At 49.3% G+C, this 27,173-nt stretch overlaps 1 protein-coding gene across 1 annotated transcript in view; it reads right to left on the bottom strand.

Moving 5' to 3' along the window:
• The window catches only part of ATXN10 (ataxin 10), a 137,858-nt gene that overhangs the window by 84,005 nt on the left and 26,680 nt on the right, over positions 1-27,173 (bottom strand). Inside the window, exons 4-6 of the mRNA XM_054582500.1 lie at positions 23,953-24,049; positions 21,823-21,981; positions 12,636-12,716 (exon numbers count right to left, since the gene is read on the bottom strand). Coding sequence (XP_054438475.1) covers positions 12,636-12,716; positions 21,823-21,981; positions 23,953-24,049 — 337 coding nt within the window. The remainder of the gene's footprint in view (positions 1-12,635; positions 12,717-21,822; positions 21,982-23,952; positions 24,050-27,173) is intronic.

The following is a 27,173-nucleotide window of genomic DNA, read 5'->3' as shown; positions in this document are numbered from 1 at the left end:
CTGCACAGAAACCCTGAGGCAGGGATGGTCATGAGCCTCATTTGAAGGACAGGGAAGGAGCCTCACTGAGGTCGCTGGCCCAGGGCCATGCGTCCCAAGAGGCCGCGCCAGGGTTCCACCTCTGGCTCCTGGGTCCAGTGCCTTAACTAATTGTTTCACTGCCTGTCTTGGCAGGGCTGGTTTTTTTGTTTGTTTCATCACTTTAGTTTACAAAAAACATAAATCTGAACTCTAACCTATGCCATTTTTATATCAATATATAAATTATCAATAAATATGTTTATTCAACAGCCTCTTTCCTTCTCTTAGAAAAAGCAAGTCTCACACAGAGCAATCTATTCATCACAAATCAAGTAGGATTTCCTCAAAATGACATTTTGATTTGGGATTAGATGTATAAATCTTTCTTTACTTCTGTACCACTGAGGGTATGAATATCTGAAGTACTTAGCCAACAGGGGAATACACGACAGTAGGCATGGAGCATTTCTTACTGAAAGAAAAAAAGGACCACTCATTCCTTCAAGGTAAGAAATGTATTTTGATGGGAGAGATCTTCAGTCTGGAAAAACCACCCACAGACCTTAACAATGTTCAGGACAAAACTTCAGACTTCTTACAGCAATTATTATTCCCCAATAAAACAAACCACCTCCAGTTGAGTACAAAAGGACAGCGAACAGTACAGGATGAGGATATTCCACTCCCCCTCATTCACAAGGAACCTTCAGGACAAACGGGCGCCCCCGGCCACTTCCCAGCAGCGCCGGGCGGCTGGCCGCCTGCCGAGTGTGGCTCCGAAGGAACCCGGAGGTCTGCTCTGAAAGCGTTCCTTGTCTTCTGGGATTACGCGGCCGCTGGTGCTGGTATAAGAAGCCATGCTCCCTGGCTTTTGAAAATTTAGCACCTAAAGGGTTACTACTGAAAACAGGCAATTTAATGGGAGAAAGCAATTTCATCAGACGAAGTCACAGGAGCCCAGGGAGCAGCGCAGAGGACCAGGGAGCACAACGGACGGGTCGTGGCTGGGCACGGGCCCCAACGCGTGGCGGATCTTGAGCAACAGGCAGATCCTGAAGGAGTCCCGTGAGGGCCAGGACAGAAGGGCAGGCCACGGGGTGGTGGCGATCACAGGTGCCCAACAGCGACAGAAAGGCTCAGGGTCCCCGCGAATGGACCGCAACACCTGGACGCAGGCGCGAAAGGAAAGATGAAGCAGGTTTGGCTTCCATCACAGATCCAGGCAGGGGCGGCCCTTCTGAGGGCGGCCCCCCGGCTCAGCAGGTGCGCCCTGCACTCCAGTGCGGGGCTGCAAGACCGGGTCTGAGGGAAAGGCTAGTGCGTGACTTTGAAGGACAAATGGCAAAAGTCAGAAATGAATCTATGAAATATAAATATATGGACCGAGTTTAAATATCACCTGAGAATAAATTACACTTCATTAAATAATGCTACTTACAATAAGTCATCCACCAGTAAAAACTTCTTTAATGGCCCCCACTCTCAGGGAGTCAGTGCATTTTCTGGGAAGCTACCCCAAAACTATGAGGTCACTTATCCATAAAGATACAAGCACCCCTCTGTTCACTGAGGCATTATTCACAATAGCCAAGACATGGAAACAACCTAAGTGTCCTTCAGCCAACGACTGCATAAAGAGTATGTAGTACATACCGTGTTTTGCCGTGTATAATGTGCTCCCATGTATACTGTGCACCCACGTTTTTGGCCCACGTTTTCAGGAGAAAAGTCTTTCATTTTAATTTTTTAATTCAATTTTTTATGTATTTATATTTAGAAACAAAACTGATTATCGTATTCCAGGGTATTATTTTGCGTACAGATATTGTTATTGCTTTCTAGGATTACACTTTTAACACATAAGCATAAAGTAAAGAATTAAAAGCATTTATATAGATAAATGCTTTTAAAAAGCATTACGGCCGCGTAATCCCAGAAGACTACCCATATATAATGCACATCCTTATTTTTCCCTCAAAAATTCGGGGCAACATAATGTGCATTATACATGACAAAATATGGGTATATACAATGGAATATTGGGCTGGCCAAAAAGTTTGTTTGGTTTCTCAGTAAAAAGACACATTTCTCATTTTCACCAATAACTTTACTGAGCAATGTATTCACCGTTTTGTTCCACTACCTTCTGCCATCTTTCAGGCAACTTCGTAATTCCATTTTCTCAAAATTTTTTCTTTTTGAGCAAAGAACTGTTGCGGATGCCTTTAACTATCTTCCAGGGAACTGGAATTTTTCCATTAGGAGAATTTTGTAAAGACCAAAAATAAATGGAAATCCGAAGGTGCAATGTCTGGTGAATACAGCGGATAAGTCAGAACTTCCCAGCCAGGCTATGATGGTTTTTGCCTGATCATCAAAGAAACCCACGGTCTTGCCTTATCCCGATGGATGATTATGCGTTTTCTATTGACTAGTTTTGGATGCTTTTCATCAAGTGCTGCTTTCAGGTGGTCTAGCTGGGGGCAGTACTTGTGGGAATGAATTGTTTGGTTTTCCGGAAGAAGCTCGTCATGGAGGACTCTCTTCCAGTCCCACTGCTTACACGGCACCACCTTTCTTGGATGAGGACTGGCCTCTGTGCAGTCGGTGGTGGTTCATTCCGCTGGCCTCACGATCTCTTCCATTCCATTATTGTAAAGTATCTACTTTTCATCACCCATCACAATTTGTTTTAAAAACAGAACGTTTTTTGTTACATTTAAGTAAGAAGAAATACAGTCAAGGTTTTTTTTTCACTTATGTAGAACCCAAACTTCAAAGCAATTAACATAACCAACCTGGTGCAAATAATTTTCAACGCTTGACTTGGGTATTTTGAGTAGCTGGCTGTCTCCCACGTGGTATAATACTGACTGTTCTCAATTAATGTCTCAATTTGATCACAATCAACTTCAACTGGTCTACCTGATCCAGTGCGAAATCCCCAGCAAGAAACTTCGCAAACCATTTTTGACGCGTTCGATCAGTCAAAGCAACCTCTCCATATACTGCACAAATCTGTTATTTGGATTTCAGGTGAGTTTTTACCCTTCTTGAAACAATACAGCATAATATGCCAAAAATATTGTTTATTTTATTTCTTTAATAGTAAAATGGCTACACAAAAACTCACCAACTTTGATGTTCTGTTTTTTGTGGGGTTTTTTTTTAAGTGCACGCTGATATGAGAGCTGTCACAATTCAATCTAACAAAATTGTTTTGAATGAAGTTGAAGACAACGAGGCCCTATCAGAGCCATCTCACAGGAAAAGTGAACGGACCTCTGGCCAAGCCAACACTGGGCGGCCGTGACAAATGAAACACCGCCATCCGCAACAACGGGGGCGCTCTTCATGCCCAGCGAAGTAAGTCCGACGGAAAAGAACCAAGGGCTTCGCTCCAGTGTGGGGTGCACAACAAGGAAACAGCACCCGCACAAACAAGGCAAAGACACAGACCCCGATGCCAGAGTGGCGGTTCCCAAGGCACGGGGGGGCGGTGGGGGGGGACAGGACGGGATGGGGGGTGTGAAGAGGGCCAAGGCGGCAGGAGGCGGCCCCGGGCGGCGAGCGCGCAACGGGGCGCACCAGGGTCCCCGTTACTCCGTCACACACCTGGGCCGCATGCGATGTTAGCGCCAGTACTACCCAGACAGATTCAATTTGAAAATAAAGTTTCAAAATGGGCAGGTCCAAAATTCTTTAGCCTGGTATACAGGGCCCTCCCAGCCAGAGTCCCCACCGGCTCCTGCTCCCTCCACCTCCAGCTGCCCAGTCAAAACAGACCCTCTTCTTAAAATAAAGGGATCCCACATATGACACACAACGCAAGCCGGAAATTTTTTCAAAATCATTTATTTAAATTGCACATTACATTTGCCATCCCTATTCCTAGTCCAGAAAACATGTGTATTGAAATGTCCTGTGTGGTCAGGGGAGAGGGGACGTGAGGTGGAAGTCAGGCGACAGAAAGTACCGCTCCAACGAACGCTGCCCACGCACCCGGTGGTTCCCTCAGGGCTGAAGGACACAAGAGCAAGCAGGCAAGGCCCATCAAAGAGGCCGGAGGCCCGCTGTCTAAACCACTGCGCAGCAGCGTGAGGGTCCGGCCTCCTTCAACCCAGAGAGCACCGCTCAGGCCGCCCCAGGCGCCCGGACGCGGCACCTCGGCTCAGGGTCCAGCTCCCGGGATCTTCTCCTCCCTCCGCCACGGGCTGTCGTTCACATTCTATTCCTAATTCACTTCTGATTGAACAGTTGCATGCCCTGTCCTCAAACTTATGATGGTGGTTTCATTTTTTTAAAAACAGCAATGTAGATGTGAAGAATTTTAGAAAAGATTGTATGGCAAAATTTATATTTTATGCTTCAATTGATACAGGCTACAATTTGAAAAGCTGCGCTTGTACCATCCTAAAATATTTTTTCACCAGGGGATTGGAGTAAGAGACAAAGCAGGAAGAGGGAAGAGTGAGTGAGGGCTATGAGAATTCTACGGCAAGAAATGATATTCTGTAATTCTGGAAATAAGGTATCTAATTCAAATTCAGGCTGACATGTCCAACAATTTTTACTTGTTGATTGATTGATTGATTTTAAAGAGAGAGAAAAAGAAAAAACACTGATTTGAGTTCCACTTATTGATGCATTCACTGGTTGATTTTTGTGTGTGCCCTGACCAGGGATTGAACCTGCAACCTTGGTGCATCAGGACAGTGCTCCAACCAACTGAGCTACCTGGCCAGGGCCCCCATGTCCAACCAACTGTGAATTCTCATTTGAGCTCCTCCACAGGTACAGCTGGTTGAACACAGTGCCACCAATGCCAAAAATGTTAACTGGAAAAACAAGCTAACCAAGATACAGGCAGACAGGAGACTGTTGCTGAATTTATCTCACTAGTCCCTTAATAAATTCCAGATATAAGACGTCCATGTGTTGCAGGGGAAAGGTCATTGATCCTGGCATCAAACTGAGTTAATACACTACCTCAGCTACCTTTGCAGCGACCCAGGGCAAAGGCCAGATCTCCAGTGAGGAAAATGGCCAGAATAATACCTATTTCACAGGGTCTTACCAAGGAGTGAATCACAGTGGCCATACGCTGCCTGGAGGGAAAAGTCAAGGTCATCAGGGAAATCGCAGAAGTAGTGGTGGCAGCAACAGCGGTGGTAGTAGCGATGGCGGCGGCAACAACGGTGGTGGCGGCAACAGAAGGGGTGATGTTACCATAGGTAGTTAACGAGTCATTAGTAAAGGAAGGAGAGCGAAGGGAATTGGACGTGGAGCCCAGTAACCCGGGGAGCGTGAGCCTGTTCGCTCCACCAGGAAGTGCCAGCGTCACACCCGCGGGGACCGCAGCACTTCGCTGCCGAGGGGGCTCACGGCCCTCCCCTCGCCCCGCTGGTGCTGGATTGTCGGGGTGCAGGGGGAGGCGACTGACCAGAGGCCCGTCAGTCTAACAAGGGGGTGGGAACCTATCAAAAGCCTCAAAAGCCTGGGAACTTGATTGGTTATTCTAAAAGAGCCCCTGGCCTGTCCCAAAACCAAGCGAATATAATCCCAGGAGAACAAAGAAGTGCCAGGCCACGCAGGCTCCAAAGGACTCAGCTTTACTGTGAAGCAGGACCTCCGGACACTGGCCTTCGTCTTGGCCTTGCAGAGGACGTGGTGAGACATCTTCCAGGGCAGGACAGACAGGGACAGAACACAGGCAGCCCAGGGGTCTATTTCCATGCGAATCAATCTTGCCACCCTGCGATCCTGCGTGCGTGGGTCCTTGGAAGAGCCTGCCTCCCACCGACAACAGTGCTGGTGGTGGTAACAGCGGCAGCGGCGGGACAGCGGTGGCAGTAATGGCAGAGAAGCAAAGGAACAGAAACGTCGCTCCCATTTATTGAGTGATAATGACATGCCAGGCACTGAGTGCTTTCCATTTATTTCGGTTGGCTAGCACAACCATTTCCTGTGGTGGTTGCTATTATTTCCCCATTTTACAGATGACACAGAGTTCCCGAAGGCTGGGTGACTTACCCAAAGCAGCGAGCGGCAGGCACGGCTGCCCCTGCTGCTCCTCGCTAAGCTGCCCAGACCCACGCCTGACAGCCCGAAAGCTCCCCCAGGCGCAGCCGGTTTAACTGCCTGTCACTCCGACGCGGCGGGAAACGGGGCCGAGAGCGCGGAGGCAGGCTCCCGTCTCTGCTGAGTCACGGCCCAGGGGGCCAATCCGACTCTGCACCCCGAACTCCCTCACCAAGTTATCTGCCCCGAATGAACTGCTGGGGTGAAAGGACTGGCCGGCGCCACCGTCCGTCCCTGCCCGCCCGCGGAGGCAGGGACGGCGGGCTCTCGGTTTCCCACTACGCCTCGGGGACCACCCGTGGGTGCTGAACGAGAACAGCGCTCGTTTTCCTGACCGGCCCGCAAGTGGGGAGCCCTGTCCCAACGAGGTGTCCTAGCTCCGTAGGTCAGGGCACAGCCTCGTTGCTCGCGTGACTCTGACAGGTGGTCCCAGCTGAGAAGCGCCGTGGTGGCCCCCCAGGGCTCTCCGGTGCAGCCCCTCAGCCCCACATGGAACGCAGCAGGCTTCTGAGTGACTGGCTCCTCCGCTGCATGGGGACAGCACTTAGCACGAGTCTCGGTGCGCAGGAAAGGAGCGAGTGCGCTGCAGAGCTCTGCTGAGCACAACTCCGAGCTTTTCAGTCCCATTCACCTGCCCGCGTACAACTCGGACACGCGACAAGTCCGCTGCTGCCCAAAAGGTGTCCACACGGAAGAGCCTTGACCTCCCAGTAGAACTCGGGGTCCCCGTCAGACACCTCCCCCCGCCCCACCTGCCCCCACAGGTCAGCACAGGCGGCCTCAGCAGGGTACCCGTCCGGCCCTTGCGGCCCTGCACCCACTGCACAGCTTATCACTGCAAAAGGCTCGGCCCCGCCCCACCCTGACCCCAGGCCCGAGTCCCCGGGGCTCTGTGAGCAGTGCGGTGATCCCCGAGGAGGCCCCGCCTGCTCACCCGCACAGGTCACAGAGACCTGGCAGACAGGACGCTTCAGGACTTTGTCCTGTGTCGCCACTGCGGGGAACATAAGCTCCATGGCAGTTGGGACCTCTGCCCAGTGTGTCGAGTAGGCCACTCCACACATACTTGTTGGATGGACCCAAACACACGCTATGGTCTGAAATCCTGACCCCGGCCTTCCTGCCGGGAGCATCTCTCACTCCAGCCCGACTGGACTTCCCCACATTCCCCCAACACACCCGCACCTGCCTGTCCTGCTCTGCAACTGGACAATGTCCACACTTCCCTAGCCGTCAGCCTGGCGAGGGTAGGCCCACCGACGGGCTTGCCCAGTGCTGCCGCCCCGTGAGCCTTCCCTTACCCCCAGGCCACAGGGCCCCACCACCCCCCACCACCTGCTTGCTCCTCTCCTGGGACATCACCAAATGCCCACTGTGTTCTGGTTCCGAACGCCCGAGTCCCCGCCCTACCAGGGCTCTCTGGCGAAGTTCATACAGAGGGTAGGGGCCCTTGAGGGCAGGCGCTGGTCTCATTTAAGGTGTGGCAACTCCACAGAGGATGGGAGATAGAGCCCTGTCGAGGGCAGGGAGTCAAAGTTACGGAAATGAAGCAAATCAAAGAAACACTGCGGGACCGCGAACCACAGGGGGTAAAAAGCGTTCACAGCCCTGGCTTTCGTCTGTGTGAAGCGCCCTGTCTTTCTGCATCCGGGCCCGTTTCCTTTAATCCTAAGTGGTCAAATATGTCACAAAATTTGCTGGCATAATTAAATTGCTTCCATGTGTGTATACGTGCAATTTAGAGGGCACGGGAAACAGGAGTACAAATCTCGAGCCAGAATATTTTTGGTTGCTGTTTCCTGAAAACAAAGTTTGCTGCAGCTAGAAAATCTGGCTGAGGCCATATAACCACGTTTAATATGAACCACAAGACCCACCTCCAGTAAAACCCACCCCCCAACGAAACCGAGGCTTAGGCCGTCATGCCGCCTCCGGTCATTCCCTGAACTCACATCTGCTGACCGATCATGACCTCGAAAAAAGAGAAGTACACCGACATTCGGGAGGAAGAAACCACCCAATGAGAAAAGGATTCTCTCTTTCCCTAAAGCTATTAGACTTACGTGTCCTCACACAGCGTATTGTTGGTGTTTTAAGTTTTTTACACGTAACACAAATGTTATCCTACCTTAGTGGCCTTTAGCAGGTGACGGGTGCAGTGGCTTTCAAGACAAGATGCCCGAGCCAGGCTGCCTGAACTAGCTCCTGATAGGCATCAGGCGCCCACTCCGGTGAGAGCCAGAACGAGCAGTTTCGCCTCTCGGCCTCGGGGTGCTTGCCTGCCGGGCAAGGACAACAACGGTGCCAGCCTTCAGAGGCCAGCCTGTGGGCTGAGTTAAAATCTGTGCTGCTTCAGACCCCACAGACTCTCCTCATGAGCCGTGTACAAGCTCATCAGAGAAGCAGCTGCAGATGCACCAAACGCAGGAGAGAAAGGCGAAGCTGGTTCTTCACTGACATTTTCTTAGATCTAGGATATGGTCAGTTAAATGTCAGATCTCTGACTTACACATATTCTCGTATAAAATAAGCATTTTGAAAAGAGCAAGGTCGCCCTGACCAGCGTGGCTCAGGGAGCTGGGCATCATTCTGCAAAGCAGAAGGTCATGGGTTTGGTTCGCAGTCAGGGCACAGGCCTGGGCTGCAGGTTTGGTCCCCGGTCAGAGCGCATCTGAGAGGCAGCCGATCCCTGTTCCTCTCTGGCATCGATATTTCTCTCCCTCCTTTCCCTTCCCTTCTATCTAAAAATAAATAAATAAAATCTTTTTTTAAAAAAAGAAGGAAAAGAGCAAGGTCTTATCCTAGAATACAACCGTAATACCTCACTGCGCCTGGAAGGGTTGTAACTCAGGATCTGATGCCCCAGCAAGGCAGTCCCTCCGCCTGCCCCTGTCCAGGAACAGCCCTGGGCCCGTCCCCGGGGCTCTGGCCTTCCATTGTCCCAGGGCATATGTCTGCTGCCCCCCAAAAGGTCAGGGACTGGAACTGTGTTTGACTGACGGTTCCTCCAGAATGGCAACTATCACCTCTGTGACAGAACAATGCAACCAAAAGCAAGTCCCCCTCTTGAGTACTCGTGTGCCGGCAGCTTTGGAGTTCCCGGCATTCTGCACACCACAGGAACTTCCTGAATATATAAGTTCAATGAAAAATAAAGAATGAAACGCCACAGGAACAAATCATCGAGCAGGGCCATGCTAGTTTGGTGTTCTCCAAGCTTTGCAGAATAATTAAAAATTTTTCACACACCTCCAATATATGTAACTCACAGATAACCTACAACTGTCAAACCAGATCTCAAATATTAAGAAAGCTTAGTGCTCTCTTCCTTCTGTAGGGAACAAGGAACTCTAGGTTCTAACGTTTTGTCCCCAGTCGGCAGGCCCATCTGCACCCACCCTGGAGGCCTGTGCTCTCGTGCAGCGACTCTAAGACGACAGCTGCGGCCGAGCACTGGACCAACCCTCGGGAAGGCGGGCGGCAGCCCAGCTCAGCAGTCGCCTGTGACGGGAGCCAGGAGGGAGGGCAGTCCCGGGAGACCACCTTCCACCACCTACAGCGCCGCCCTCGCCCGGCCACTCTTTCCAGGCCCCTTTCCAGGGGGCGGCCGCCCACCAACTTCCATGCCGCTATCCGATACCTGTCCCTGAGAATGCAAAGGAAACTACGAAGCAGAGCTAAGTGTGGCCAAGTTGATGGTCACATGTAAGTAGCAGTGGCCATCCACAGGCTCAACTCTGCCACCAAGCAGGGACAAGTGTCTTCACTCGCCGGTGCCCATGGGGCGCCGCACCGGAGTCCCACTGAGCAGAGCCAGGCCCGCTGCGGCAAGCCACCCACTCCCACCGACCCGGCCAGCTGCTGCTGAAGTGTCACAGAGACGCCACCCCGAAGATGTGTTTCGTCAAGTGTCTGGCATTAGCTGACTATCCTTCTATTCCGGCACTGACTCTGGTGGGCATTAGGACAGAGAAGTCACAGGATGCTGTCTGTGTCCTCAAAGCGTACGTACAGTAGCAGAAAAGCAATAATTAATGATAAACCTGCAATGAGGATGCAAAGACCCTTGTCTGGGAAAGTCAGGAAAGCCAACAGGAGGCAGGTGGCGCCTGACCAGGGCCTGCGGGGCATGCGCGTCTCCACGGAGGAGAGGCGGCCTCCAGGGGCTCCGGGGACAGAAAACACTCGCGTGAAAGCAGGAACCGGCGGGGAGGCCGAGGACGGTGAGGAGCTGCGTGCGGCTGCAGTGCGGTGGCTGGTGGCGCCGGGACGAGGCGTCACGGAGGGCCTCGGTTCCGGCGCTCGGAGTTCAGCTGCGCCTGCAGCGGGCCATGCACACGCAGAAACAGCAGGGCAGCTCCGTGCCAGCAGGACAGCAGGTGACAGAGGAGAAGAGGAAAACTGAGATAAAGCAGCCAGGCTTCTCACGCACACCTGTGTTTCCAGCAGCGCCAGTCACGGCAGCTGAAAGGTGGCAGCAGCCCGCTGCCCGATGACTGGCAGGCACACTGAGAGGCCTCGCACAGGGGAGCGCTCCTCGGCCTCATGGAGGAAGGCGCTCCGACACCTGCATGGCGCGGCTGCACCCCAAGGATGGCGCACTCAGGGGAATAAGACAGCCAGTCACCGATGGCCAGATTCTGCGTGGTTCCACTCGTATGGGACACAGTCACATTCAGAGACAGACAGGAGAATGGCGGTTGCCAAGGGTGAGGGGAAGGGGAGTTGTTTACTGAGTACACTTTCAGTGTTGCGAGCCGAGAAAGTTCTGGAAATGGGTTCTCCAACAATGTGGATATACTTGATCCTACTGAACCGTACACTTAACAATGGTTAAGGTGGTAAATTTTATGTCACGTGTCCTTTACAGCCCAGTCAGGGACGACCTCAGGGTGACCCGGAGCCGTGCCACTGAGAGGGAGCCCGCAGACGCCGAGCGGGGACCCCGCCGGCTTACTGGCCGTGTGACCTGGAGAGTGGGGGTGGCAGCGCCGAGGACAGGGCGGAGGTTTCCGACCTAGCAGGTGATGGTGCGTCAATCCACCAACTCAGCAAAGTTTTCCTGAGTCAGACAACCCATTCGCTGACCAGGCTTTCAGTCAAAAAGCGCTGTCCTGCACCTGCCCGGTGCCAAGCACAGCCTGGGACACGCGGGCCCCCCAGAGCTAGCCACCTCACAGCAGTGTCACCCCCTGCAAGCAGGTCTGTGACACAGTCCGACTTGTAATCAATTATGTGACGAGATGATGGCACTTCTCCTTGGGAAGGAAAATAAAGGAGGAGGAGGAGAGGACACGAGCAAAACACTGACATGTAGGGAGGCAGCGGCTACAACTACTATAAATAAAAATGAACAATGCTGAGTCTGTCATCCTCATCTGGTTAGATAATGAATCAGTTTAAAAACAGATCACTCAAGAGAGTGTGGAAAAGACAAGCTTGAATATTAAAGTAATTGTACTGTGTCCCCTTGTATCGCATGTTCCTTACTACGAAGCAATGACTAATGTATAGCACTGCTCATCACGTTACTTATTTTAGACCAAAAAACTACAAGTAATTCTTTTTCAGGAATAAAAGTATGCACAGGTGGAGGTGGCAGGGGGCATGGATTTATAAACATCACATTTAAACTGACTTTAAAGGGACCAACTTTTCTTCTTCAGCAAAGATAATGGAAAAGAAAACCCGCTACTGAGCACGTGGCCAGAGGTGCGCGTGGCGCTGAACCGGCCGAGCCCAAGCACACGGGACAGGTTTCAGAGCCGCGGCGATTGCGGAGGCTGTGCCTACCATTCAGAGATTAACACTGTTTGAAGTTTTTGATAATTCTATCAGTTGTTTGATCATCAGGTTTCTGAGTTTTATTTTCCTAAGACAACATTTCCAACAGGGTTTGGAAAAACACATCCTGTCGGAATTGAAAGAGAACTGTGAACGATTTTTTTCAATCCTCTGATTTCATAGGTCAAGAAACCGAAGGCAAACCCAGTAAAAGACTTGGCCCTAGTCCCATACAGAATTTCTGACCATGGCAGGGAGCCCCGACCCTGCTCTGGCGGATACTCGCCACTTCGCCTGCTACAGCAGCGGGGACACAGGGCGCAGCCAGGCACTGGCTTCCCGTTGCTCTGAGTGACCTGCTGGAAGCTACAAACCTGGTAGAGTAGATCCTAAACTATGGCACCAGGGAGGTGAGCAAATGAGCACTTGTCAAACACACAGTGGTAACACAGAGCCACGTGAATTCCTGTTATAAAATCACGGCACAGGCATGACATTCTGTTCCTGACGTTTTTAATACGCCTTTACTGAACAATGGCGCCAACCTGGATTCTCAGCCCCACGTTAATCACTGCCTGTTGTGGCTAAGCTGTAATGTTAACCAGCCAATTTAAAACCATTACTGACACAGAAACATGTATTTAGAGATTTTGTGCCAACTGAGAAACCACACAGTTTTTCAGTCATGTGTACAGGATACTCTATATGGAACGCTAAATCCTCAAAACCACACTGGTTTTGGGGGTTACCTTTCTTGATTGCTCATTTTGGCGTACATGGCTTTGACCAATTCCGGGCTTTTCAGAAAATGGTCTGTAATAATCAAGAACCTAAGAAAAAAGAAGGAAAAAGTTTGGTTACTAGAAACATAGTATAACAGACATGGTCTTATCTGCTCCACAGGCATATCTCACACACAAAAACACTTCATTTTATTGAATTTTTGATTAGCTGTAATGTTAAAATGTTTTAAGAGGTTCACATACATATTTTTCTACTGGCAGCTAAAAGAAAATTAAAATTCTCAAACTGTCTTTCTCCAATTTTATTTCTGAAAAATTTACTGAAATGATTCAAATGTATTCATCCGCAAAGAAGAGCCTGTTATCGCCTACACCTAAGCTGAGGACAGAAACCACTTCACTGGTTTAAACAGTGGAATGAAATCTAGCTACAAGCTCAGGTATAGAGGGAAAACATATTGAATGGTTTGGGTCGGGAGCTCAGCGCTAAGGAATGGGAGAAGCAGACCCGCCCTACTTTTTAATTAAACGCACACCGCCCACAGCGCAGGGGCGCGCACGGCCTGCCCATCCCCCCTCTCAAGTTACCGAGAAAACGTCGTCACTGTCAAGCAGCGCAGCCACCCCAACTCAGACCAACTCTGGAAACCCCCTAGGCAAAGATTATGAGCATATTTCTTCCAAGTGCCACTGTGACAACTAAAAAGATTGAATAGTCCTATTAATTAATTCTGAATCATATTTACCAGAGGGCATCTGAAGACTCAAGAACTAAAGAATACATTGCTTATAACCAAGGTTAAAGTAATCAGAGTGACTGTTAAACAGTAAATATCTTTACAGTCATAGCTCATTTAATCATTCCTTAACAAATCAAAGTATGGCTTTCAGAATATCAGAATGAAACATACTGGCGACCACAACACAGTCACTTCACATGAAACACACATTCTATTTCCTCCACAACCTTTGAAAGAACTGATCAACACTTCAATGTAAAATATTTCTAACAGTAAGAGTTCATATGAAGAATTCTCAAATAATTTTCACATCAATTTAGGTAGCTCATCAAACTGCAACGACAGAAATTCATGCACTTCAAGCCATAGACACAAAATTGTGGTCCCAAAGCTAATTTATATAATTCGTGTATTTGGAACTTCAAATATTTTCCCACGAGAATATTCATTCAAAAAACACCATGTTCCAAGTCCTGTGCTAGAGGCTACAGCACAAACCACATTTCCAAACTCTAACAGAAGAGAAAGACCCACACATAGATATTTAGAGAAAACTGTCTGAAGTGCAACATACAGACATACATTATGGGCTACAGAAATGATACAGCAATCTGAGGGCAGGGCTAGGGGCCCGGGGAAAGACAGGCAAGACAAGAGAGGCTGGAGGCGGTGTCCTGTGAGTCCCTAGCTGAAGGGGGAGGGGAAAATATTAAATTAGACGTGACCAAAAAACTTGGAAAAATAGCACGACGGAAAGAAGAGCAGTGTGCTCGGGAAACCATAGGCAGCAAGACGCGAGCAGGGTCTGAAGGACTCGGAGCTGAAAGCCCACGTCCTTGGCCGCGACCGCTGGGGAGCACCCATGGGCTGCCGGCCTCTGCGGAGCTGTCCTGGCTGAAGAGAGCTGCCCGACCAAGGCCCCGGCGCCAAAGACGCCAAAGACTCGTGCGACAACCAGCCTTCCCTCATGACGTTGGTCGTTCCTGTTCTCCTTCAAGAACCAGTGTGGCCTTTGTTAAGTTTTTCTATGGTGTTTCTGTTTTCCATTTCATTGACTGCTGCCCTTATCTTGTACTATTTTCTCCTTTCAATTTAGGATTTACTGTGCTCTTCTCTAGCTTCACAAAGTAGAACCTTAAGTCACTGATTTCAGACCACCTTTCTGATACACAAACGTAAAGCTATAAATGTCCCTCTAGGTCCAGCTGTAGCTTTATCCTAGAAAATTGTGTACTTTCATTATCCTTCAAGTCAAAATATTTTTAACTGGCCTTGTGTCTTCTTCTTTGACAAACTGATCATTCAGATGTGTTCATTTCCAAAAACTGGGAATTTTTCTTGTTACAGTTTTCAAATGTAAGCATGTAGTAATCAGAGAACATTCTCTGTCTGATTTTAATCCTTTCTATACTGATAGACACATTTTAGTAGCCCAGGCTATGCTCTATCTTGTGAACACAACACATGCAGTTAAAAAGAAAACAGACTTTGCAAATGTTGAGAATATGTTCTATAAACATCACTCAGGTGAAGGTGATTACCTATCTCAGTTCAAAATGATCAGGGACAATTTATTCTTTCTTTTTCTCAACACAGAGTAAGCATCTACAAGTGAATGAAGACAGTGGCATTTTGACTTAACTTTACAACTATGTATGTAGAAGATAAGAACAACTGTTGCTCACACTCAGTGTACAAATACAGTCAGAAAAGAGGTGTTCAGTGTGGACACCGCTACAAACACTTGGCATTCTTTGCTCCACCGCCTCGCAGTCAAACGCTTAGCGTACAGCACTGGCTGTAAAGAACGCAACGCCCGTGAAGCAGTGCTGATGGAGTACTCTTCTTGCCACTCAAAAGTGGTCCTGTAAGTGGCTGTCAATTAAGTAGAAGTTTTTGTGTGGTAGTTGCTTGGCTTACTTTTCTAAATATAATACATACACGCTCCATTCCAGGAAGCGGCATAAAGTTACACGTATATTCTCAACTTTCAGTCAGAATTCACTGCATTTACTTTCTTACCCGATATCTACTAAAGAGAAGCCACAGATGAAAACTTTCATAACAAAGAGACCGAACCATGTTCAATATTTTCTAAGTTACACACTTTAAATTTGTGATTAACTTCTTTCGCAGAACTATTTCCGTAAATTCAGAAGTTGTGCGGTAATACTGTGTGAGGGAGGCGGGGTCCCCCCAACCCTAACCCTGAAGTGCCAGAGGACATGTAGAGCCTGTTGGCAACACTCTAACAATACTCCAGCAGCGTGAAAAGTAGAGCACGTCATCTCGGGGGAAGGTCAAAAATACATTCTATCCGCAAGGCAGAAGAACGAGTGGAAGGGGCACCGGACACACCTCTTCATTTTACAAAAAGAAAAACTGGAGACCTGACCCTTTCCCAGCACTGGTTCCACGGGCGCTCGCGCACAGACTGAGTTCTCCCCCTTGGGTGCAGGTAGCAGGCGCTGCAGAGGGTGAGGGCGGGTCGTTTCTCCCTCCGGTGCCACAGCGGACACACCCTGGGCAGCTGGCGGCAGAGCTGCTCAGTTTAATACGGAAATTGCTCATTGAAATGCGGTTACAGAACAGCCAGAGTTCACAAAGCAAGTTGTTGATGCCAAAGCGCTGACTGCGATTTTACAAGATTCCACACTGTCTATAAACCAAAGCACACAGAGGCCCCTTCCCCTCTCTGTCTCAGGTATAATTGGTTCGACATGCGAGGACAGCCACAGACAGAAGAAGCATGCCCCACGTCACAGGGCTCCTGCGTCGAGTGCAAGGTGGTGACGGCCACCTGACCGTCAAGGAGAACATGGAAAAAGGCCACTGATGGTGGCCCTGTCACTGGGGAGCAGAGGCAGCCCTGAAGTCAGGTTCCACTGGAGGGACATTTTCTAAAATGAAGGCCGTTTATTATCTCCATCCCCATACACAAGGATACAGTGTCAAAGCTGCATGTGTAACACAAATAAAATAAATTTCATTGACTGCAAAACCCTAGAAAATGTTTCTACACCTCACTTTAAATAAATAAAGCTTTTTGTTTAAACACACTCCTGCAAATGAGCACCACTCTCCCAGCTGTTTTGAGATCTGGGAACTCCAGCCTCAGCGGCTTAACGCAGCTCCTCAGACGAGGGTCACAGAGTGGCTCCAGCAAATGACCTCTCTCCCCTGTCAGTTACGTGGCATCTTTAGTGGGTTCAACGGAGCAGTAAGATAGGTAACCAACAGTCTGACGACTCAATGACAATGCTGCCTCTACTAGAAACAGAAGAGAAAAATCTCTGAAAATACACTAGTCGAATCCCCCGAATGCTGACCGCAGGCCCAGGAGCACGCCGTCCACCCGCCTCTGCTGCCGGGGGCAGGGAGGCAGCTGCTCCAGCGCGAGGAACACAGATTTCGGTGACAGAACGAGCTGGCCTGAGCCTCGGCTGGCACCGCTGGCGGCGGCACCGGACACGGACCCAGCGTCTCAGCACCCTCGTGCCCTGCTTCTCCTGCCTCTGATAACATCAGAATAATGCAACCCCAGCCAAATAAGAGAAATTAAACGGTATTTAACTTGGAAAGCTGGACAGGCAATGAAAACGACTCATGCACTCATCATTTACTGAGTTCCTGTGGATGGCTGCCATTTTTTCCCTACAATATCACTTTTTCCTCCTTTGAATAACGGAGTTTTTTCCTTTCAAGCATGACCCCAAACCTGCCAGCTGGGGCCATCAGCCACACAGCTCCAAAAGCTCCCCCACGGAGGTCACCACGTGGCCCCCGTGGCCCTGGAGCACGTGGCTGGGCCGGGATGAGAACATGAACCAACAAGGGCCACCTGCCCACCTGGCAAGGACCTGGCCTGCAACACTTCTCCAGTAGGATACCTCTCTGCTTTTGACTCCCAAACTTCCCCATCCATTTGCCAGCCCAAGTTAACAAAGAAAAAAATACTTCCTTACATCCCAAAGTACGCCAACATGTCACAGAAAGATGTACATACAAAAAAATCACAAGTCGCATTCCACATGCAATTGAGAGCCAGAGCAGCGTGCAGGCACTTGAGAAGCACGCCTCACAGCCCGCAGCGCGCGCGACTCAGGCGGGCGCGGGCAACCAGAGCCTTCCGAGGCTCGCGGCGCCGCACAGGCCCGGACCCGAGCCGCAGCGCCCCCCAGGGGGGCCTGCACAAGGTTCGAGGGGAAGACTGCTGTGGACCCTCTGGGGGTCTCTCTCCAAAGGCCCCGGGGTCCAGATGAGCCTGCAGAGCTAAAGGCCAAGGATATCACCAGTCACCCAACTCAGTCAACACGGGCGACACAGCAGGTACTCTATCCGTGCAGGCCCCGTAGTAACTATTTTAGGCCATGTGGGCCAAAGTCCCTGCCCCTCAGCTGTGTGGCTTCGTGGAAGTAGCCACAGACAATGCAGAAGCCCGTGAGCAAGGTGTGTGCCAATATAAATGCATCTACAATCGCAGGCCATGGGCTGGGTTGGGCCTTGGACCCTGGTTTGCCAACACGTTCCCATGGCCAATTACAGGGCACTGTGGGGCCAGTCTTACATTCCAGCAACAAAAAAATGAGAAAATAAATAATGTATGTAACTTTCAGTCACGATGAGTGCTGTTAAAGAAGTCACCCAGGAGAGCACCCAGGCACAGGTCAGGGTGACACCAGTTCTCGTCAGGGGCCAGGAAGGTCTCTGTGAAGACACACAGGAATGGAGACCTTGGGGAGACAGCCGAGCAGAGACCTACAGGGGACCATGCCAAGCAGGAGGAAGGGCAGGTGTCAAGATTCAGGAAAGAACAAAGCAGGGGCCTTCAGAGAACAGTGGGGGGCCAGGTGGAAGTCAAGAGCACTGGGAAAGGTGGTCATAATAAGACTGAAGGTCAGACAGGAGCCAGGACAGGCCAAGCACTGTATTTTGCCATGTATAAGGCGCACCTACGTTTTTGTGCGCATTATGCGCGGGATTATTATGCCCGTGGTATGTACTCATTATACCCATGTATAATACGCATCCTTATTTTTCCCTCCAAAGATTGGGCAAAAAAGTGCGCATTATACACAGCAATATATGGTACCTTGCTTTTGCTCCTCATTGTCTTTAAGCAAGAGAGTGGCCAGCTCTAGAACACCTTTTTAAAGAGTCGCCCTGGGTGCTGCTGGCGATGCAGAGGGCCCACGAGGCAGAAAGGGGAGCGAGGAAGTCCAGGCAACAGGCTGTCCTTGTGGGAGATGGCGGGACTCGAGCTGCCGTGGCAGCTGTCCTGGGACACGGTGCACAGACAGGGCTAATGAGCGCGGGCCGGTGAAAGCAGACGCTCAGGTTCGGGGCCCGCCAGAGTGCGGACCTCCGCGCAGGGGGAAGGGACACCGGTGTCGGCCACGGAGCCAGGAAGGACTGGCAGAGCAGCAGCAGGCTTTGCGGTGCAGCAACCCCGAGTCTCCCTAAGTGTGTCAATTACAAGTGTGCAACAGGAAGGTAGGTGCACACCTAAGTCTGAGGCTCTGGTGGAGGTCAAAGCCAGACAAGCACACTTGGAAATCATCAACTTAGAAAGGAATTTCAAGTTGCAGAACTAGGCAAGGCCGCCCAGCAATGAGCAATGACAGAGAAGGGTCTGAAGCACGGCCGTGGGCCACGGCACCTCAGGCAGCCACAAAGAACGGGCGCTGGCCGTGCAGGCGGGAAGTTGCCCGAGAGTGAAACAGCACAGAAGGACAACAAGATGCAGCCGAGCCAGTGCTGACGCGTCCTTCTGCCCCGGGGCCTCCTGGGCCTAATAATCCAGCAACTCAGGGACTTTTCAGCCCTGTAAGCCTGTGAGTTCCCTGTCGAGCACTCGCTCTCTGAGCTGGACTTCTGGCACTTGGGACTCAGGAGAATTATGACGAACACCACGCCTCTCACATGCCAGCTATTATCCTGTGGAGGATCCGATAACAAACAACACTAAATCTCCCACCGGGAGCGCACAGTCTCACAGACAAGCGTTAAGTGCTATGAAATCTGAGTGCACAGTAGAACGAACACAAGAGGGGCAACAGATTCAAACTACAACAGGAAGGACAATTATGTTTATCTCCCCAATATCTTTATGGGTAAGGAAATAGTAAAATTTATATGCATACGGCAAGAAACATCCCTAGAGCAAAGGAGATAGCAATCTGGGAGTGAAACTTTGTCATGCAAAATAAATCAACTAGATAACCCAAATATGACCCAAAAGTAATACTCCACTCACAGTTATAAATTTGTTTTTGTAGTGAAACTGTGATAAAAGGGTATGCTGGAAGAGGCCAAAACTAAAAGAGCTCATACCTCACCTTTGAATTCAGGCCTCCTCCCAGAATTGGTAAATCTTAGAATACGAGACACAGTACAAAGGTGGAAGCCTTAGGTGCGGCCTGCCCACTCTGCCTCTTCTCCGCACTGGTTCTGTGACCTTGGTCGAGCTGCATAACCTTGACGGAGTCTCAGGGCTCTCTTCTGCCAGGCTGGCAGCCAGGAAAATGAGGCCGCCCGCACCGCACCCTCCCATCACGGAGCAGCACGGGGCAGCACAAGGCAGAGGCCGCACGCCCCCCCGCCCCCCGCCCCCGCCCCCGGGGATGCCGCAGTGCCCCTCCTGTGTTCCTCTAACCCGCTAACGCACATGCGCTGGCTGTCAGGCTCAGAAGGACTCAAATGCCAGAGCCCAGCCCCTGGATCCAGCCAGGGTTATCTAAGAACATAAACACATCTCTCACACCCATAAACAAGAGAAACAAGCGCTTTTAGGACATCATCCCAATAATTCAAACCGAGCAGTGCCAAAGCCGTCCTGCCTACGCTTTCCTGTGTGAGCCAAGACAAAAAGACCCAAAGTTATTGAAACCTTACATTTGCCCCTTTCCAAGAAAAGATACTAAACCCCTGAATTCTAACACCGTGTCGTTTTGTATTCATCATCAGCTCTCACATGTTGGGAGGTGGGAGGGCAAAAATTGAGTTTTTTCTCTTAATGTTCAGGGATGGGTTCATATTTAACAGTGAAAAGTAACAATTTTGTGAGGCGCCTCTGGATATTTTGTGGTCCCATATTTGTTTACCAAGTGCAGAGGTTCTCTCACCGGAGTCACATCCTTCAGCGGGAGGACCACAGAGACATCACTTAACCACTACGTTCCGTCCCTTGTTCCTGTCTGACCCCAGCTGATGGCCTTTGATAACTTGAACTTCAGTCATCCTGAAGCAGATCTTATGTTTTGCCCTTTATGACCTTTTGCCCTTTATTCCAGATGGTTAAAATACAGATCCAAGATACGTAACAAACGAAAACAGAATTCAGCTACAGAAAATTTCTCCTAGTAACCTGACTCTAATGATTCATCCATCATGTTAAAAACACTTGATGCTGAGGGAGGTTTTCTAAGTCAAGCACAATTACATAATTATTTTTGTACCTACTTCTGTCTGTGTACAAATGGTAATTCAAGTAAAATAAATGTTCAGGAATAAAAAGTATTTTAAAATCAGGTGTAATTTCAACAGAACAAGAAAATTCACAGTAAAAGAGGCCAAAACGAGGAAAGTTCATGCCTCCCACGTGAACCGTAAGTGGGGTTCCTGGCAGCGTGAGGCTCCCACCCAGAGGTGGTCTGCTCTCTGAACACAGACACAAAACAAGATTTTAAAGAAAACAGGAGAAGAGCACTAACAAATAAAAACAGGAATTTTTTGATGAATTTATAATGAGAAGAGTGTCAGTTCCTCAGAAGACATGGCAACTGCAAACATATATGTGCCTAACAACACAGACTGAAATACGTGAAGCGAAAACGGACAGAATGGAAGGGAGAAAGAGGAAACAACCCACTTTCAGTGACGGCTGACTAGAGGGAAGACCACCCAGGAGACGGGAGCCTCGGGCACCGCGCCGAGCGGCCAGCCCTGACGGACACCTGCGGAACGCCCCCAGCACAGGGCGCTGCGCTCCCAGGGACACGGGCCGTCCTCCCGGCAGACCGGGCCAAGGCCACAAAACAAGCCTTGATCTACTTACGCAAAAAGAAATTATATAAAGCGTGTTCAGCAACCACCACTGTGACAGATTTCTCCTCCACGCGATGCCCACAACACACACGCCAACCTCCAGTCTCAGATGAGCCCCGCCCGCAGCCACAGCAGCCCGATCTGCGCACCTGCACGCTGCACTCTGGCCGGGGCCCGGCGCCCGCGGCCTCCTCCCCCCGAACCCCCCTCGCCCTCCAGGGACCCCCGCGGTCACCCCCCTCACAGAGCCTCCAGGGTCTGCTTAGAAACTTTTCTTATTTTGTCTGCGTATGGTGTTTTAACATACTATCCAATTACTATAATCCAAATTTTTACTTAAAACCTCTATAAGGAAAGCGATCTGCCAGAATGCTTTTCAGCAATCAAGTGCCTAACAAGATACTCACGGCCATTCTGACTCAGGCTGCTTTTGGTGAGCTTCTACGACGTCAATTGCAATATTGAGGTTTTCTTCCAGTTCTTTCATTCTTTCAGAATTAAGAGATGTGAACAAGATCATTGAAGAGTAGGCAACAATTTTTTTGTCTGGATGATTTAAGCAAGACCTTCCAAATAAAGAAATGAAAGTGTCAGCCCAATTTAACAACATGATAAAACATGACTATAGCACACACAATAATGAGGCTCCTAGTAACAAATTCAGTACATACTGAATTTTTAAGGATTTAAAGAATTACAACACTTTGAAACAAGCACATTACTTACAGTAAAAATAGCAAGTATAAACTTAGTTACAACACGAAGTATCCATCAATAGTCACGCAGGACAGGGTGTTTAGGGGAAGGTGGTATTGGGGCAAAAAATAAAACCTGGAGTCAAGAGCCGCAGCGCCCGTCAGTCCGGGCTCACCCGCCTACCGTCCAGGATGCTCAGGAAGCTCCTAGCCTCGCTGTTGCCAATTATGTGATGGGTCACGCCCTAGGGCAGAATTTCCTTTTTCATTTAAACTTCCTACTCTTCTTCTGTAGAAGGTATTGGCCTCATACTTCAGATAAAGGATGTGTTGACTGTAGCTGCCCAAGACACAAAGCCAACACCAGCTAAAGCTAGAATTCAAATTTGGTTCTACCTTTCTCAGAGATGTGTAGGAGGGACGTCACCTGACCCCCTACGGGGGGCTTTCTGACAAAGAGCAGAGCATGGCGAGATGCCCCCAGCCTCCCTCGCAAGGCCCGAGGCTGAGGGAACGGGTGTGGAGCACCAGGCAGCCTGTCGCGGCTTCTCGGAGCACCTACACCTGGCTTGAGGGCCCCTAGTCTACGTTTCCATGGCACTCCTTAGACTACAATGTGCGCACCTAACCCTGACCTCCCCGCACCCGCAGCACCAGCTCTTTGGGAACACTGAACAGCTCCCAGTCACCCGTATGCCCCTCAGCTAGCTCGGAACCGGGCGGGTATTAGGCACCCAAAATGTTTTACAGAAAGGGTTTCTCAAAAATAAGTAATTTTTATTTCTGTAACTTGAATTCCATAATTCTCCCCTTCCTCCTTCCCTCAACTATAAGTAATTATAAAGACAGCAGACATATAAATGCCTTCAGCTCTAACTACCAGAGGGAATTTGAGTGGCAGACGCAATCAGCGAGCCAGAAGCAACATGGGAGTCTGCCTCACGGGCGCCCCAGACACACCTGCGCACCCAGGGGGGCAGCGAAGGACTCGGGCGGCAGGAGCGGGAGGAGGGCGGGCTCTGGCCCCAGAGCCACGCGGGTTCACACCCTGGCTCTGCCAATTACCGGCACTCACGATGGTTCCCACATCTGTCCACTTACCTGCCACCACGCACCTGGCAGGCTGCGCACAGAATGCAGCAACCACACAGACACGCCCAGCTCAGGGCATCCAAGCCACAGCTGTTCTGCTGCCTGCGCTGTTGCCGCCACCAGTCACCCCTTCAGGTGGCAGCACCGCCAGGACTGGAAGCCAGGCCTCTGCTCCTTGACAGGGCTTCCCCTCTCCCCACCCCGCCCCCGTCCCCTGCCCACCTTTTCCCTGCCCACACACAACTGCAGAGGAGACCGAGCTGGATGAGCGGACCCACACCAACAGCTCCCCACGCCGACCAAGGCACGCGGCACCGTGCGAGCGCTCAGGAGGTGCTCGATAAAGACCTGAATGATCAACTCACTGCCCGCTCTTTGACGTCTTACAGCTTTTCTCTTATAAATTACCATGTCCACTAAGAACGGTATTTCTCATTTTAACCCAAACTTTTATTTTCTTAAAGTGAAACTCACATACAACAAAGGGCACAAATCAAAAACCAATAAATGCTTAGGTATGTACACACCTCATAACCAGCTCCCAGGTGAGGCTGCGGAGCAGTCTCAGAACCCAGAGGACTCCACGTGCCCCCCGCAGCTGGTCCTGAACCCACCACCTCCTGCTCAGGAAAACCCCAATCCTTGTTTCTGTTAGCAAAGGTTCACTTTTCCTGTTTTTGAACTTAATTAAATGGAATGATACAGCCACAGTCTTTTGGAAGTTAGAAAAACTCTCAGCAATGTACTCACAGAAAGAGCTCCGGGAAGGCATGCACCCAGACGAGAGCCTGGGAGTCCTCGTTCCGAGAGGCGACGTTGCCTAAAAACTGCAGGCCGCAGCGGAAGGCTGGGGATTTACAAGGCAAAAGAGATACGTGATTAAAAATGTTAACACAAAGAATAAATACATCTTAACAAGAAATATTCCCAATGTTGTTAAACAGAAAGTTTCTGTTAGCTTCTTGTAACTACGAAGGTCTCCCACCACAATGAAACTTGGCACGTGGCATTAAGATGCCTTACCAAAACAAAGCACTACAAAGTTGACTGACTTCTTTAAAAGACTGTAAATGTAAACACAAATACACCGGTAACTACTGAATACATTAAAAACTGGAATACATGCTCCAGTTTTTAAAAAGCTACTCTTAGAATAGAGCTTTTAAAGTTAAAGTGTGGTAAAAAAGACATACTAGGCAAATACCAGCCTACAGAGAACATCATAGACCATTTAAAATCAGACGTAATTAACCATAAGGCTAATGCTTAAAGCAAAAAAGCATTATTGGCGATTTCTGTAAAAAGTCATTTCAGAATGACTTAATTCACCAGGAAGGTATAACAATTTTAAATTGGAATGAACTTATAACATGGCCACAAATACATAAATCAGAAAAAAAAACTGACAAAAGTATAGCGCAAACAGAAAAATCCACTTTAAAATGGGCATTTATAATATACCTTTCTCAGTAACATAGAGAATAAGCAAAAAATAACTGTATTTAAAAGACTTGAATGTTATTTATTAACAACCTTGTTGACATGTCTAGAATACTTCGCCAAACAAAACCACAAAATGCTGGGCGAAATCTAGGACGCTGACGACACCAAGTGCTGGTGAGGGTGCGGGGCAACAGGGGCTCTCAGTCACCGCCGCGGGCACGAGGCTCGGCGCAGCCGCTGCGGAAGACAGGCTGGTGGTTTCTGGCAAAGCTCAACACGCTCTCAGCAGACGATCCAGCAGTCGTCTCCCCGGGGCTCGCCTAAGGGGGCTGATGCCTCACGTCCACACAAAAGCCTGCGCACACAGGCTTACAGCAGCTTCATTCCCAATCGCCAAAACTGGGAAGCAACCGAGAGGTCCTTCGGCAAGCGACGGATAATCTGTGGTCCATCCAAACAGTGGGACGGTGCTCAGAGCTGAAGAAATTATTAGCAAGCCACGAAAAGACACCGAGGAAACGCCAACGCACAGGACTAAGTGAAAGATGCAAACCTGGAGAGGCCGCACACTGTGTGATTCCACCTGCCACATTCTGGAAAAGGCAAAGCTTTGGAGACAGTGGAAAGATCAGAGGCTGCGCGGGGCTGGGGAGGGAGGGTGAACGCGCGGAGCAGAGGTTTTAGGGCAGTGAGACTCTTCCTCCTCACACTGCAGCGGTGGGTACGCGCCATCACACGTCTGTCCGACCCACAGAATGTACTGCACCAAGAGTGACCCTGATGGAGACTATGGACTCTGGGTGACAATGACGTGTCAGTGCAGGCTCATCAACTGTAACAGATGAACTACTTCGGGGCCAGATGCTGACGGTGGGAAAGGCTGAGCGGGTGTGGGGGCAGGGGACACATGAGAAATCTCTGTACCTTCTTGATTCTGCTGTGAACCTAAAACATCTTGAAAAACAAGGTATCTAAAAAAAAAAGAATAACAGCAAAAGAAAACTGCTTTAGAAACCCAAAAGAAAAAAGAGACATAAGTTCAATTCCCAACTCAGTGTGAACGTGCGTGAGTTACTTAACCTTGTAAGATCCAACCTCCTCCTCATGTAATGAGGACAACAGTGTCTGCTTTGTGGAGATAGTGAGGGGATGAAACGTGAACTCGCTGCAAGTGGCAAGTGTGCCATAGACGACACACAAAACGCTCACCTGGCCACCATCCTTAACCAGCACATATCATGAACTTGACAAACGACGGCTTAAAAAGCCAGATTTTCAGGTTTTAAATTAAAACACACGTTTGGTCCTGTGGTCCGAGCCTCAACAGAAGCGCTCAGCGCTCACTGCGCAAACCCTCATCGCCGAGCACGAGCAACCAAGACCCACAGGGGCTGCCCACACCTCGGCCAAAGCCACACGGCGAGGAAGGGCCAGAGCACCGGGGCTGCGGCCGCAGCCGTCCCGCGCGGGGTGAGTGTGCCCTCATGCCCAGCAGAGGCCCCACTTGGAAGTTCTAAGGGAATCTGATTAATAAAAAGGGAATTTAACCAACTGCAGCATTCGCAGTCCCCTCAGGGACACTGGGCGATGCCGTCCAACAGCGTTTCACCACGTGAAAGAGGAGCAGACAACTCGCCACAAATGTTAACCTGACATGTGCAGTTCACTTACCTCGTTGGAATTATACTACAGAAACAACCCCTCCCCACGTAATTAAAACATCCCAATGTTTAAAACTAAGAGAGAGTTCTAAATAACTGCTGGGGGCAGAAAAGAAATCATAGTGCAAGTAAAACACTGAAAACCAAATGTTAACAAAAACACTACAAACCAAAACTTTTGGGACGCAGCTAAACTGGAACAGAGAGGGAAATTTATAGCTTTAAAATGCATACGCTGGGAAAGAAGAATGATGAAAATAAGTGAGTTAAGCATTCTTTTCAAGTAATTATGAAAAGAATGGTAAAATAACCCACCACAGTGAAGAAAGAAAATAAAGATGAAGAGCAAGAAATTATTAAAATGAAAAACAATCACAAAATAGAGAATATTAACAAACTCAAAATTGATTGTTCAAGAAGCTCAACACTGATCAACCTTTGGAAAGATTGTTCAAAAGAGAGAAAGGGCACAAATAACAAAGAAAACTGTTCAGGAATGAACAAAAGGATACCGCCATAGACTTTGAAGGCATCAAAAAAAATCATAAGATATTACAAATAACATTATGCCAAACTGCTTGAAAATATAAATAATATAGCCAAAACCCTAGAACAGAACAAATAAAAATTAACTCTATAAAAAATTCTGTAAAATATTCCGGAAAAGCCTGAAGAATCCTCTAACCATTAAGGAAATTGAATCAGCTATCAAAAATTTCCCCAAAAAGTAGACCACAGACCTAGAATGTGGCCAGCTCACATTCAAGGAAAAAGTAACTCCAATTTACACAACTCTTCCACAGAACACAAAAAGGGAAAGCAGACTCCCAAACCCATTTGAGGAGGCCTGCATAATCATGAGACCCA

Source organism: Pteronotus mesoamericanus, unplaced genomic scaffold (genome assembly GCF_021234165.1).
Source record: "Pteronotus mesoamericanus isolate MK-2021 breed Mesoamerican mustached bat unplaced genomic scaffold, CSHL_Meso_final contig_702, whole genome shotgun sequence".
Lineage (NCBI taxonomy): Eukaryota > Metazoa > Chordata > Mammalia > Chiroptera > Mormoopidae > Pteronotus > Pteronotus mesoamericanus.
Note: the sequence above shows the minus strand (reverse complement) of the source record. Positions and strands in the feature narration are given on the sequence as shown.